This window comes from Puma concolor, chromosome B3, assembly GCF_028749965.1.
Source record: "Puma concolor isolate L17-30 chromosome B3, mPumCon1.1.hap2, whole genome shotgun sequence".
In the NCBI taxonomy this organism is placed as follows: Eukaryota; Metazoa; Chordata; class Mammalia; order Carnivora; family Felidae; genus Puma; species Puma concolor.
This window is the reverse complement of record NC_141672.1, coordinates 132,407,940-132,423,296: the sequence shown is the minus strand read 5'-3', so window position 1 is coordinate 132,423,296 and position 15,357 is coordinate 132,407,940. Positions and strand designations below refer to the sequence as shown.

The following is a 15,357-nucleotide window of genomic DNA, read 5'->3' as shown; positions in this document are numbered from 1 at the left end:
AATCCCCACAGAGTCTGAGGTAACACATAGGTGAGTACCTAACACAATGTCTGACTCATGGTAAGCACCAATAGACAGCACTTGGATGCAATACGCAGAACTCTCCTACACACTAGAGAGATCGTTTAGATTAAAGTTTTAAAACCAAGACACGAGGGGCCACTCAGGAAGATAAGAGAGATTTGCCAATAGCCAGATGTCTGTTGCACAGGACATTTATTACTTTTTTCCTACCGGCAGGGTATTCTAGATTGAAAAGATGTTGCAGTCCTAACTTGCGAATGTGACTTATTTGGAAATAGGGTCTCCAGATGATCAAGTTAAGATGATGAGGTCATGGGGTGGGGGGAGGGCGCCTGGGAGGCCCAGTCGGTTAAGCATCCGACTTCGGCTGTCATGATCTCGCGGTTCGTGGGTTTAAGCCCCACATCGGGCTTTGTGCTGACAGCTCAGAGTCTGGAGCCTGCTTTGGATTCTGTGCCTCCTCTCTGCCCCTTCCTGCTCATTCTCTGTCTTTCCCTCTCAAAAAAAAAAAAAAAATGAATAAACATTAAAAAAAATGTTAAGAAAAAAAAAAAGACAAGGTCATTAGGGTGGGCCCCGATCCAATATGGCTGGTGTCCATATAGAAAGGGGGGACCTGGACAGACACAGACCCACACCAAGGGAAGATGACCGTAAGTCCAGGAACACTTGAGGCCACCAACAGCTAGGACAGAGGAGTGGAACAGATTCTCTCCAGTGGCCCTCAGGCTTGTAGCCTCAGGGGACTGTGAGACCATACATTCCAGTTGTTTCCGCCCTAGGAGGCTAATCCACAAAGGGAGACTGCTTCCGATTATTAACACGATAATAAGCACAATGCCTTGAAACCTGTTTTGCAATATCCATGGAAATTTACATGCCCTCACCTTCATCAGACCTTCTCGGGCAGGATCAGAGGTTCGCAGCACATCTTCGGTGGCCCACCAGGCCTCCTGTATGTAAACAGCCACAACTAAAGAGAAAGCCAAGAGAAAATGATGATGTGCACACGGCCATGAGGCCACCGGAGAGGCGGTTTCAACATCACGCAACCTCCAGAGAGGCTCAACGGAGGAGGATGTGTGGGTAACGCGGGCGATAGCTCTAGAACGTGTTCTCTGACAGCACTGAGCAGGACAGAGTGACCCCTCTCACCTGAAGGGGACTCCACAGAGATCTTCACAGATGGCCCGTTGCCGGCTCCAAAACGAGATATAGGTGTCCCCATGCTACTGGGCAAAACACGCTACACACCACACTGCTCACAAATTCGATGGCCAAGAATTACATTTTTTTTTTCCTTCAAGGTCCAATTATGGGCTGCAACTCAGAACTCCCCACTTAGTCAAATCCAACATTATGGCAGGGCATCAAACACACCATCTTCTCGTTGCCCTCAGCACCGGGCTTGGCCCCGGCTTTTTTTCCATGATTTTTTTTTCCCCTTCTCACAGTGAAACTGTCACTTGCGTTTTTCTGAGGACACCAGTGCTCTGAGAGGTAAAGTAACCTGAAGGCAGCGAGCTGGGGGGGGGGGGGGGTGCTGAGGTGGGTCCACCCTTGGGCCACTGGACTCCAAGTACAGTGCTCTCTCGCAGAGGCCAGAAATGAGTCAGCTGTTAGAATATGGGGTGGCGGGGGTGCCTGTGAATAAGGAGGCTCTGGGGCTGGATCTGCAGAAGGAAAAGACGTCTCTCCTCCAACCACTCCTGCCCCACCCCACCCCACCCCAGGCTACACAGCCCCTGAAGCTTGTGGATTCTGCCCACTCCATGTTCGGACATGGGCCCTGCTACTTACTCTAAGGGTGACTTTGGAACACCTCAACCTCACTGAGCCCCAAAATCATCAGAGTTGCCCAAACTGATCACCTGAGGTGGCTGACAAGTTCTGATGAGGATCGGACGGAAACACCCAGCACAGGGTCAAGTGACAGCTAATAGACGTCTGCCTCCTCCCCCGCTCCATGCTGCTGCCACCTCGTGATGGGCCCCATGCCCTCCTAGCCAGCCCCAGATGCCAGCAGGGTCCAGGCCACCATGCACAGAAGACCATGACAGTACCTCACCTGACCCTCCCTACTGAGTGGTCACTCCAAAGGCAAATCCAGTCATGGCCTCTGCCTCTTGCCCCCCTGCTGGGCAACCCTCCTTTCCTTGCTTAAGGATTCCATTTAAACACCAAAGTTACTTTGATTGTTTTCTGGTTTTGTTTTGTTTTTTATTTATTATTTTTTTAATTTTTTAAATTTATTTTGAGAGAGTGCATGCAAGACAGCACAGAGGGGGAGGGAGGGAGAGACAGAGAGAGAGAGAGAGAGAGAGAGAGAGAGAGAGAGAGAGAGAGGAGAGAGAATCCCAAGCAAGCTCTGTGCTGAAAGCACAGAGCCTGACTCGGGGCTCAATACCATGAACCGTGAGATCATGACGTGAGCTGACATCAAGAGTCCATCACTTAACCGACTAAGCCATCCACGCGCCCCTGTGGTTTTTTATTTTTTAATTAAGAGCATTCTTTACAGCAGTTTTATTGGGTTCATAGCAAAATTGAGAGGAAGGTGCACAGACTTCCCAGGCACCCTATGCCCGCACATCCGCACAGTGTCCCCCACCGTCACTATCTGTACCATTGCGGGAACATTTGTCACAACTGATGGAACTACACTGGCACATCATAGTCCCCCAACATCTATAGTTTACATTAGGGTTCACTCTTGTTATACAGTCTGTGTGTTGGACAAATGTGTAATGACATGCATCTCTCATTATGGTATCCTACAGAGTATTTTTACTGCCCTAAAAATTCTCTGGTCTTCATCGACTGACCCCTTCCTCCTACCCCTGCTCCACCCCTGGCACTGATTTTTTTTTTACTGTCTCTATACTTTTGCCTTCTACAGAATGTAATATAGTTAGAATCATACAGTATGCAACCCTTTTCAGACTGGCTCCTTTCACATAGTAATATGCCTTTAAGATTCCTTTCTTGTCTTCTCATGGCTAGAGATCTCAAAAATCTTTTTTTTTTTTAGATCTTTTTTTTTTTTTTCCAACGTTTATTTATTTTTGGGACAGAGAGAGACAGAGCATGAACGGGGGAGGGGCAGAGAGAGAGGGAGACACAGAATCGGAAACAGGCTCCAGGCTCTGAGCCATCAGCCCAGAGCCCGACGCGGGGCTCGAACTCACGGACCGCGAGATCGTGACCTGGCTGAAGTCGGATGCTTAACCGACTGCGCCACCCAGGCGCCCCGTCAGCCTGACTAGTTTCTAAGTCTTTTATCTCTATGCCAAGGGACTCCCTGATGCCTTCTATCCTTTTCTTAACACGGGTTAGTATCATTTATTGTTATTTTTTTTTAATTTTTTTTCAACGTTTATTTATTTTTGGGACAGAGAGAGACAGAGCATGAACGGGGGAGGGGCAGAGAGAGAGGGAGACACAGAATCAGAAACAGGCTCCAGGCTCTGAGCCATCAGCCCAGAGCCTGACGCGGGGCTCGAACTCCCGGACCATGAGATCGTGACCTGGCTGAAGTCGGACGCTTAACCGACTGCGCCACCCAGGCGCCCCTCAAAAATCTTTTTAGCACTACATAATATTCCACTGTCTGGATGGACCACACAATTTCCCCTCTGATATCTTTTTTATACCCCCTTTTATTAAATTGCCATTTTTTAAAAACTTTTTTTCATGTTTATTTATTTATTTTAAGAGAGAGGGAGAGGGAGAGCATGAGCAGGGAAGGGGCAGAGAGAGAGAGAGAGAGAGAGAGAGAGAGAGAGAAGAGAGAATCCCAAGCAGGCACCATGCCATCAGCACAGAGGCTGACATGGGGTTTGATCTCACAAACTCAAGTTCATGACCTGAGCTGAAATCAAGAGCCAGACACTTAACTGACTGAGCCACCCAGGCACCCCAAATTGCCATTTTTATGCCAGTTTCTCAACCCTGAGGGGTCCAGAAGCCACACAGTAAAACGATGCACCTTCCCAGTCAGATCTTTTTAGCTGAAGATGTGGAGGAAAATGACATGGAATAGAAAAGAAAAGTCACTCGAACATTCATATAAGGTTCAAGACTTTGAAACCAATTTTGTGGGCCCATCAGGTTAAGCTGCTGCCACCTTCTTCCCTATTGCTCTCTGCTCTTTGAGGAACTTAAGTAGAAAACTCTATGAAGACCAAGTTACAGTGACGTTAGTGAGTTATGAAGCATGAACTCTGCCCAACCAGCCCCTCCTCCCCAAAGACCAAGAGTATCTAATCCACTATGTCAGTGTCATATCATTGTTGAGTTACATCATCAACAATCGTTCCAAAACTGATTGAGCCAGCTGCGAGAGAAGGGCCAATTAAATGCCTGACACCCACCTTCATTTATTCAATTAAAGTCATGTTCAAAATGGCACCTACTAGAACTTACAGGAGGTTTATAAAGCCATAAGGATTATTTTCCTGCTTAACAAGGTGAATCAATAAAGGATGTTCCATTTACTAATGCAGTGTATTACCGTAATACAGATGTTCAATTTGCTAAGACAGTTTAAAACAGGGAACGTGTGATGATTTGGCGTTTGTGTGGTGCCTTGCAAATTTCACGGTGTGCCGCAGAGCATTAATTAGTCACACAGGTTGTCACAAAATAAATTGAACTGGTGGTTGTTCGGGGGTTTTTGTTTTGTTTTGTTTTGTTTTGTTTTGTTTTGTTTTTTCCCAAAACTAATCTTAAGCTGCTAAGGATACATAACAACGAGGGTGAAGTCCAATCAAATTCAACACACCTAAAATAAATTGTCCTCCAAATCAACTCTTTTTAAAAACAGAATCGGCCTTCTGGAAACCAGCAGCTTTTGATCAGAAAAGTATATCTAGTCAAGAGGAACCAGGAGGACAGAGTGGTGTCAGGGCGCAGGGAGAGAGACTACAGCCAGCTCAGCAAGGACAAAGGACGGATCCTGGGGACTGACAGGCACTGCAGAGCCAGCCTCAGGGCATTACTTCTGAGACCCTGAAGCCAGCAAGTTCCAAGAGTTAGAAAGTGGAAGCCACACACCTGTGGTTTTAAAAGAAAATGTGATCAGCATCCCTCGGGCTCTCTCCCATCGAGGGCCTGAGCAGAGACTGGACATCGCAGAAGGCTGTGCAGTGGTGACAACAGTCAAGAGGACGTTACTAGTTAAAGGCCAGCCTCACTGCATGGATTTAATTTCCCTGCCCCCCTGAGCGACAGGCGATGTGCACCACAAAGAAATGTCAGTAATGGATTCTATTCTGTGAACACTCCACGGTTTCCCAAACAAGTTAAGACAGTGAGGTCCCTAAGGCTACTACCTCCCAGTGGCCCGGCTTCATGGCAACTCAGCATGGTCAAACTGCATTCGACTACCCGTGGCCGAGTTCCTGAATGCATGAACAGTGCTGTCTGTCCTAGGCCCTCAGAGGCCGATGCGTAAATCCCCATTCTTGCCCTTGGGAGGTGGCAGCCTTCGGAGGAAGGAGTGCTAAACAAGCTGCTCCAATACAGGCCGGGGCACGAAAGGTGCCAGAGTCCAGACGGGAGCCAACGCATCACCAGGACCCAGAGGAGAAAGGCAATTCTGCAGAGGGGTGTTGGGAAAGCATCCCCAGGGAATTCAGACAGCTTGGGTTCTGGATCCGTGGGTAAGGTTTCAACAGGCAGAGACAACAGGCAAGGGCACTATAGGCAGCATAACCTGTGAGCAGAGGCACAGAGCCCTACAAGTCCAAGGCCATACTCAGGGCACCTCAAGTAGTAGGGATAGCTGCAACGAGGCCTAACCGATAGAAAGACAGGGCTGTAAACGTTGGTTACAACAAGGTTCCAGGATAGAAAGCTAATATACAAAAGCCAAATGCTTTCCTATATGCCAGCAATGAACAAGTGGAATTTGAAATTAAAAACACAATGCCATTGACATCAGCACCCCCCAAAATGAAATACTTAGGTATAAAGCTAACAAAATATGCACAAGATCTATGAGGAAAATCATAAAACTCTGACAAACAGAATCAAAGAACTAATAATGAGACATTCTACATTCATGGATAAGAACTCAATATTGTTCGGTGCCTGCGTGGTTCAGTCGGTTAAGTGCCAACTTCGGCTCAGGTCATGATCTCGCGGTTCATGAGTTCGAGCCCTGCATGGGTCTCTCTACTATCAGCTCAGAGCCTACTTCAGATGTTAATAAACATTAAAAAGGCAGGGCGGGGGGTGGGGAGCGCCTAGGTGGCTCAGTTGGTTAAGCATCCGACTTCTGCCTAAGTCATGATCTGGCCATTCCCAAGTTTGAGCCCCGAATCGGGCTCTGTACTGGCAGCTCAGAGCCTGGAGCCTGTTTCCAAGTCTGTGTCTCCCTCTCTTTCTCTGCTCCTCCCCCATTCACGCTCTGTCTCTCTCTCTCAAAAATAAACATTAAAAAAATTTCTTCAATAAAAAAAAAAAAAAGACAATGACTCAATATTGTACAGATGTCAGTTCTTCCCAATACGATCTTTTGGTTCAATGCAATCCCAATCAAAATCCCAACAAGTTATTTTGTGAATAGCAACACTGATTCCCAAGTTTAGAGGGAGAGGCAAAAGACCCAGAATAGCCAAAACGAGATTAAAGGAGAACAAATTTGGAGGAATGACACTCACTAACTTCAAGACTTACTACAAAGCTACTTAAAGCTTTATAGTATCCATATATATAAATATATAAAGCTTACTATAAAGCTGTAATCAAGACAGTGTGATTTTGGTGAAAGAAGAGACAATGAAAGAAAGATGAATGAAAGCTGAAAGAAAGATCAGTGGAACACAATGGAGAACCCAGAAATAGTCCCCCATAAATATAGTCCACTGATCTTTGACAAAGGAGCAAAGGCAATACAATGGAACAAAGATAGTCTTTTCAACAAATGGTGCTGGTACAATTAGGCATCCACACACACAAAAATGAAGCTAGATACAGACTCCTCACTCTTAATAAATACCATCTCAACAAAACATAGACGTTATTCACTCACCAGTCTCTAACAGACTTCCGTGCCAGTGGAGAACAAGATGACAGAAACATTTAGATATGGCCCTGTGCACCTGTGTAGGGAAAAAACTACAGACGTCAGAACCAGATGGGGTTCAAATTCTGGCTTCTCCAATTCCTAGTTATATGACCTTCAGCCAGCCTTGAGCCCCCACCTGTCAAATGGAGACCACAACATCCTCTCACCTGGTCATTCGCAGGTTAGGTGAATGAGTCCACCTCACCAAACTGCTTTTCCTCAGGTGTTTGAAGCTTGTCAGTGGTTTCCAGAAACTTCCTCCACTTGCTTCAAGTGGTTCTCTGGGATATCAAATAAGCATGAAAAGCCCTTTTGTCACTTGTTGGCTTTTGTCAATGAGATAATGAAAACTGCTTCATAACACTCCCGTGTCTTCCTGGAAACTCCCATTCCAAACTTCCTGCTCTGGTTTGCAAGGAAATGTCTATCTTTCTTTCTCCAGCTTGACCTCTACTATCCTGTCTGCTCCCTCAAGTGGATACAGGTTTGTACCCACCACATTTTCTCGTGGCCGTTCCTTTCTCTGTCAGGGAGTGTTAAGCTGACCACCGTCTTCCTCACTTTCTCCTTCCAAGGCTGTTGAAGGAGCACCTCAGGCTCGATGAAGACACACATTTGAACCCACTCAGTGCCTGCTGACAAAATTTTTAAAATTTTTTAAGTGTTTATTTATTCGTGAGAGACAGAGAGACACAGAGCATGAGCAGGCTAGGGTCAGAGAGAGAGGGAGAAGACACAGAATCTGAAGCAGGCTCCAGACTCAGAGCTGTCAGCACAGAGCCCGACGCGGGGCTCGAACTCACCAACCGTGAGATCATGACCTGAGCCGAAGTCAGCCGCTTAACTGACTGAGCCACCCAGGCATCCCCTGACAAAATTTTTAAACCTTTCATCTTGCCTCCCAAGATCTCTTAAAGGAGCTAGGTCCTTTTTTGTTTAAACATGCTTTTTATAATGAATAAATAAGCAAAGCAATCATTGCTAAGAGGCTGACAAGATTTTTCCATAGTACGGGTCAGGGAGCACTGGTTGTCACCTGTCCTTGAAAGGATGGATGGGCTGTGACAGAGGCGAGCATTCCTCAGAAGGATTTTTTTTAATGTTTTTATTTATTTATTTATTTATTTATTTATTTATTTATTTATTTTTGAGAGAGAGAGAGAGAGAGAGCGCACGCGCGAGCGTGCACATAAGTGGGGGAGGGGCAGAGAGAGAGGGAGACACAGAATCCGAAGCAGGCTCCAGGCTCTGAGCTGTCAGCACAGAGCCCGATGCCGGGTTTGACCCCACGAACCGCGAGATCATGACCTGAGCCGAAGTCAGAGGCTCAGCTGACTGAGACCCCCAGGCGCCCCTTTCCTGAGAAGGATTTTGAGGCCACCTTCTAACTCAGCAAGGAGGAGCACTGTGAAAGGTGCACTATGATGGATGAGCAATATCCAGGGAGGAGGCAGGAGCACCTGTGGTTGTGCTCACCGTCCCTCCTCATCTGCCCCAACACACAGGCAGGCAGCAGGATGCACCCACATCATACACAGACCCTCCGAAGGTCACGATTCTGAAGCACATGTTGCTCATGTAACCCACACATTGAGTCACTATTATGTGCAAAGCACATAATAAATCCACTCAAGGGATTAAATTTAGACTCTGGCTTAAGACACTGACAACTCCGAGGAGGAGACAATTGCCTGGGACGTGAAACGGAATACAGTGAAGTCAGATGGAGGCTGCGTGCTACAGGCATTCCCACTGAGGGGCTGGGAGAGTCTGCGGTGGAAGGCGCCCCCAGCAGGCCTGAAGGAGGCGTCAGCCCAGGTAGGAAAGGGGGCTCCAGGTAGGGTAGGTGACGGGGCCTCAGAGATGTGAGAGGGCACAGCATGATGGGCAAGGACAGGAACTGCAGGGTGCCAGAGCTGACAGCGTGGGGAGAAGGGAGGCGGCCAATCAGGGAGGACTCAAGGGCCTACGTACTCTGCAGACCACTGCCAGCCACCATGCTTTGGAGAAAAAAAGGGGCACGACCCAGTTACAGTTTTAAAACAAGAACATGTACCACAACCACAGGTGCAAGCACTCACCAAGCATCTGGCACAGCGCCAAGGGCAGTATCTCAGTTAACACTTGCATGGCTGATTCTTTTTTTTTTTTTTTTTTCAGGTGAGGCTCAGAGGCGTTAAGAAACCTAGTCAAGGCCAGGTGCCCATAAACAGCAGCGTTGGGACTGGGTGTGAACCGAGTCCTGTTGGTTCCAGATCCCCCAATCTCCACGTGAAGGAGAGACAAAAGGACAGAGCCAAGGGCCAGGCCCCGACGAAAGCTGACAGAGTCAGAAAGAGAGGGATGATGGGGCACCTGGGTGGCTCAGTCGGTTAAGCGTCCGACTTCAGCTCAGGTCACGATCTTGCAGTCCCTGAGTTCGAGCCCCGCGTCAGGCTCTGGGCTGATGGCTCAGAGCCTGGAGCCTGCTTCCGATTCTGTGTCTCCCTCTCTCCCTGCCCCTCCCCTGCTCATGCTCTGTCTCTCTCTGTCTCGAAAATAAATAAACGTTTAAAAAAAAAATTTAAAAACAAAAAGAAAGACAGGGATGAAAGATGAGGAACAGACAAGAAAAAGACACTGTGACAAGAAAGGAGAGATCAGCATGGAAAGACCTTACTAGGGCGGATGCTTTAGGATTTCATTTTGCACTTCGGGTGGGGGAAGGGGCCTGCCACTTATTCAGCAAACAAGGACAAGGGCCAGGCACTGCACTTGGCATCAGCAGGGGCAGGACAGGTGACCAGGCTGTGACCACACACACCATGACCAGCACTCTCGGGCATGAGCGGCCATCACGCACCCACCCAGGGGCTGTGCGCTCATCCATTTGGGCTGACATGACAAAACACCACGGACTTGTACAGGCTTGTAAACAACAGAAACGTGTTTCTCGTAGTTCTGGGAGGCTGAGAGCGGGCTGCCAGCATGAGCAGGCTCTGGTGAGAGCCCCTTCCACATTCCAAACTGCTAACTTCTCACAGTGTCCTTACACGGCAGAAGGGACAAGGCAGCCCTCTGGGGTCTCTTTAGTAGGGGCACTGATTCCCATTCATGAGGGTGGAGCACCTCCCCCAAACCCTACTTCCTAATGCCATCCCACTGGGTTTGGATTTCAACATATGAATTTACGGGGCACACGAATATTCAGACCAGCAGTCTTTCGGCAGGGGGGAAGGGTGGGGGGGGCTGGGGCAGAATGCCAATGAAAGTCCTGAGCCAGGCTGGGCTTCAGAGCTGGAGGCTGTGGGGACCAGGCTGAGGTATTAGCTTCAGAAGTTTCTAGAACAGTCTGACCAATGAGAGACATAAACAGAGTAGTGTTTTAGAAAGAGAACAGTTGGGGTGGGGGGGAGGGGGTGCCTGGGTAGCTCAGTTGGTTGAACATCTAACTCTTCGTTTCGGCTCAGGTCACGATCTCACGATTCTTGAAGTCAAGCCCCACACTGGGCTCTGCGCTGTCAGTGTGGAGCCTGCTTGGGATCCTCTCTCCCCTTTTCTTTCACTTAGGTTGGTGTGATCTCTCTCTCAAAATAAATAAACTTAAAAAAATGCGGGGGGGGCGCCTGGGTGGCTCAGTCAGTTAAGCATCCAACTTCAGCTCAGGTCATGATCTCACAGCTTGAGGGTTCAAGCTCTGAGTCAGGCTCTGCGTTGACAGCTCAGAGCCTGGAGCCTGCTTCATATTCTGTGTCTCCCACTCTCTATGCCCCTCCCCTGCTTGTACTCTGTTTCTCTCTCTCTCTCTCAAAAATAAAATAATTTTTTTTTTAATTTTTGTAATGAAAAACAAAAAAGAGAACAGTTGGATTATGCCCAGGTAGGAGAAATTAGCCATTTTGAAGTTAAAAAAAAGAAAAGTTTGGGGCGCCTGGGTGGCTCAGTCGGTTAAGCGTCTGACTTTGTTTGGCTCAGGTCATGATCTCATGGTTCATGAGTTCGAGCCCTGTGTTGGGCTCTGAGCTGACAGCTCAGAGCCTGGAGCCTGCTTTGGACTCTGTGTCTCCCTCTCTCTCTGCTCCTCCCCCGCTCATACTGTCTGTCTGTCTCTCTTTCTCTCTCAAATAAATACACATTTTTAAAAAAGTGTTGTTGTTGTTGTTGTTTAAAAAAAAAAGGTTGTTGGAGAAGGATCTCCCTGATGGAGTGTAGAGAATGGTTTTAGGTGAAGCTGGAGGCAGGGAGAACAAGTGTTGATCCAGACAAGAAGTGAACAGGGGCTGACCACAGCAGTCAGGCTGGCAGGGAGGGAGATTCCCAGAGGACAGAAAACACCACCTGAGGAATCAAACTGGGCTAAGGCCGAAGAGACAGGGTGGGGCAGAGGTTGGCAGCCAGCTCTCAAGCCTGAGTGAAAGATGCAGGTGCCTTCCCCAGGAAGAAGTGAGGACAAGAGGAAACGGAAAGGCTTTAGTTTTGAAATGCTTGTTAAAGCTAACAAGGTCAAGGCAGCCAGCAGGCAGCTAGATACACAGCAGAGACACAGAGAAGGTTCCTGCCCCCGTAACATCATAGGAACCAAAGAGGAAAGGGTTTACACATGCACACACACACACACACACACACACACACACACACACACAACACACACACACACCCCTTACCTACCCCCCCCCCCACTAACTGCAATCTGCTCATGTCCTGGCCCATGGTCTATACTTCTTCGATCACAACTGAAGGGGCTTCAAGTCCCCCTACTGCCCACCCTCTGCCTTAACTTGATCGCTCCCCTGGAGTCTAAGCTGCCATTGATTGCCCCGTTACAAATCTAAGAAATATGTAATTCCACAAAAAAAGAGTACAGTTAAACCAAAGTGACAGGCCATCTTCCCAAAAGCAAAATACACATAGGAAAAAAAAAAAAAAACGTTGAAAAGTTCTGGCAAAGGACAGCACATAAACACATTCCAAGGCATTACATGACTTTTATGCAACATTGACCGAGCCGGTCAATAATTTAAGGGGAGGGGAAAAATACGCAAGTTGACATAGCAACTGTCACATTACATTACTTGGGCTACCATTTCCATACAGATGTCTTCCTTAAAGGAAAACACTTCCCCAGATGCCCCATGAACTCGGGCGCCTCTCTGCCATAAAGAAACATCTGGTTTGCAGTATATTTGCAACAGCTTCCCTGTAGTTCTCAGGCCTCTCTTGCCTTAAGCAATTTTGTTTTCATAAGTCTAAGAGTTTAATTCAAGGAAGAGGGACAAGATGGGGTGCCTGGTTCCTGAGGTGCCGCTGGAATGCAAGGTGTTGGGGCAGAAAGAAACTCACATTGGGCTCCTGGGTGGCTCAGTAAGTTAAACGTCGAGCTGTTGATTTCGGCTCAGGTCATGATCTCACAGTTCATGAGTTTGAGTCCCACATCGGGCTCTGTACTGACAGTGTGGAGCCTGCTTGGGATTCTCTCTCTCTCTCTCTCTCTCTCCCTCTGTGTCTCTCTCTTCTCTACAATAGTAAACTTAATTATTTTTAATGTTTACTTATTTTTGAAAAAGAGAGCATGAGCGGGGAGGGGCAGAGAGAGAGGGAGACACAGAACCTGAAGCAGGCTCCAGGCTCTGAACTGTCAGCACAGAGCCCGACGCGGGGGCTCAAACTCAGGAATGGTGAGATCATGACCTGAGCCGAAGTCTGACACTCAACTGACTGAGCCACCCAGGCTCCCCTCAAAATAAATAAATAAATAAATAAGGAAGGAAGGCAGGAAAAGAAAGAAAGAAAGAAAGAAAGAAAGAAAGAAAGAAAGAAAGAAAGAAAGAAAGAAAGAAAGAAAGAAAGAAGGAAGGAAGGAAGGAAGGAAGGGAAGAAAGAAAGAAAGAAAGAAAGAAAGAAAGAAAGAAAGAAAGAAAGAAGGAAGGAAAGAAAAGAAAAAAGCAAAGAAAACAAAAGAAAGAAAAGAAAGAAAGAAAAGAAAAGAAAAGAAAAGAAAAGAAAAGAAAAGAAAAGAAAAGAAAAGAAAAGAAAAGAAAAAGAAACCCACACCAAAGCTAGTCCATCTAGGAAAGGTATCTTAAAATCACCAGTCTGGACCAAGGCAAACGCGGTGAGTTTCTCAGGGCTCAGGGAAGCAGAGAAAGGTGCAGACAGCCCTAGATGCAGTGGTAAAACCCTCAGATGCCTCAAAGACGCACCCCCACCCCCAGACAATGGCTCCATCTTTGGCACTAGAAATATTTTCCTTGGACCTTCCCTGTTTTGCAAATACCATTAGTCCCTTGGTAAGAATGACATGTCTTTGTTTGTGGGATGCTGTTTTCCCCTACGTTTAAATCCAACTCACAGTAAGTGCCATAACTTAACACGGAATAATGAAGAAAATCCCAAACAATAGCCAACATGTGTTCCCAAAACACGATGCTGTCACTATGAGTGGCTCTTCGGTCTGCATCGGTCACTGCCCAAGGAAAACAGAACCCTCGGCTTCCAGCGTGGAGCTCCTCTAGCTTAAGGGAACTCGGGTCCTACTTAACCTGGGGGCCACCTGGTCCCGACCTCACGTCCATGGTCACACGGGCACCTTAGCTGCCAAGGGGGAACAGGTATTTAAACTGAAGCTGCATTTCTGGCCAGCGCTCTTTTCCCCCAAACTGTCAAACCCACTTCAGTGAGACTCCACTAATGTGGAAAGTGGGGGGAGGGACCCATCTTGGGCCCTCTGCATCACCGAAAAGCAAGCACAGACTCAAACATAAGGATCCCAAGTCCGCACAGTCCTGGGAGGCTGCACCAACGGGGTGCCTGGTAACCAGGTGGTTACCAGGTGGGGTCCCTGGTTACACTTGGCTTCGCGAGTCTGTGGGGCCATCACACTTCAGAGCCAGAAAAACTGCAATGACTTCCCCACGTGCTGAAATTCAGACTTTACCAGACCAACAAGCCTCTCCTCCACCCACCCCCCCCACCCCCGCCATATAAGCTTGCTTTTTACTGGATAGACAGAAACCACCGTTTCATCGAGTCACATCGGCAGGTTCATCCCACTAAACGGAGCTGTGTTTAAGCCCCATCCACCCTACCCGCCAGGAGGCCAGGCCTCTCCCTTTAAGGCCCACTCAGGATTAAGAGCTCCCTTTCTGGGAGTCACAAATTCGCAGCACCCTTCCACCCTCACCTTCTGGCCTTCCCCCCTTGACCCCTCTCCAAAATCCAGACAGCACACTCAGGGGTGAGGAGCATCCCAGATAGGGTTCCCCAATTCTGAAGCTCCCTGGGCACCTCAGGGGCACACCTTCCACCCCCTGCCCCCGACCCACCACCCACCTGCCCCAAACCCGGCCCCCAGAAGGCCTGGACGGGGGCCTGGCATGTCGCAATCCCGCCCGGCCCGGCGACGGCCACTGGGAAGGCGGGCTCCACACAGGTTCCAGTTTCATCTGAATGTTTGCCTTGGCTCGTTGCTGTCGCTGCAGGCCTAGAATGGGCATGCTTTTCCAGGAAAAAATCATCATTTTTTGATTCCCTGCTTGTTTTTCTCAGGGTGCACATGACATGCAATCACCAAAAACTGTAAATAAATTAGCAGCAATTTGAAGGATGAGTGTTATGCTTGGTCACAAAACGTCCTGGAAGCGAGCTAGGGGGATAGATGTTCTAATCAGAGAAGTCAACATGCGGTGAAAAGACCACAAACAATCTCTCCTCCGGCTGCCTGCGCCGGAAGTATCCCGTTGTTTGTCAGCCTTGCCGCCCCCACCCCCACCCCCACTCCGCCCCTGCACAGGGAGCCGACGAGAACTGGCCCAACACCCACCCGGAAGAGCCCTCCCGTCCAAGAGCCGACGGTCCGCCCACGGAGATGAGCCACCGGAAATGACTCGAGAATGAACGGCCACCAGGGATGTGCCCCACATTGAAGGTGCACCCAGGACCCGACCCAGACCCCACCTTACAATCTGAGCTCCCACAGACCCCTTCAGACGCGAGCGCTGCTTCCCCTCACCCACAAGGTGATTTTCCCTCCCGGTTGCCCAGCACTGTAGGCACCAGCGCCAAGCCCAGCTGAGAGCTGAGCCATTCCCAGTCCCTCCTCCCCGTACCTGCCATCCACCCCCAGTCCCGTCCTTCCCACTGTTTCCCCAACCCGTGCCCTCCCCGCCAGGCATCCCTCCCCTGGGCTCTAACCGTCCTCCCAAGGATCTGTTGGCTTGTGCTCCCACTCATCCTTCCTTCTGGGCACGCATAAGGCACTCTGCAAAGAGCTGAAGAACCAAAGA

General features: G+C 48.6%; 1 protein-coding gene across 6 annotated transcripts in view; it reads right to left on the bottom strand.

Moving 5' to 3' along the window:
• FAM169B (Protein) overlaps window positions 1-15,357 on the bottom strand; it is a 90,138-nt gene that overhangs the window by 39,523 nt on the left and 35,258 nt on the right. For 5 of the 6 annotated variants that reach the window (XM_086711445.1, XM_086711446.1, XM_086711448.1 and 2 more), the window contains one exon: window positions 912-997. The exons of the other annotated variant lie outside the window; for it this stretch is intronic. In XM_086711445.1, the coding sequence (XP_086567571.1) occupies window positions 912-997 (86 nt within the window). The remainder of the gene's footprint in view (window positions 1-911; window positions 998-15,357) is intronic. 6 annotated transcript variants of the gene reach the window in all.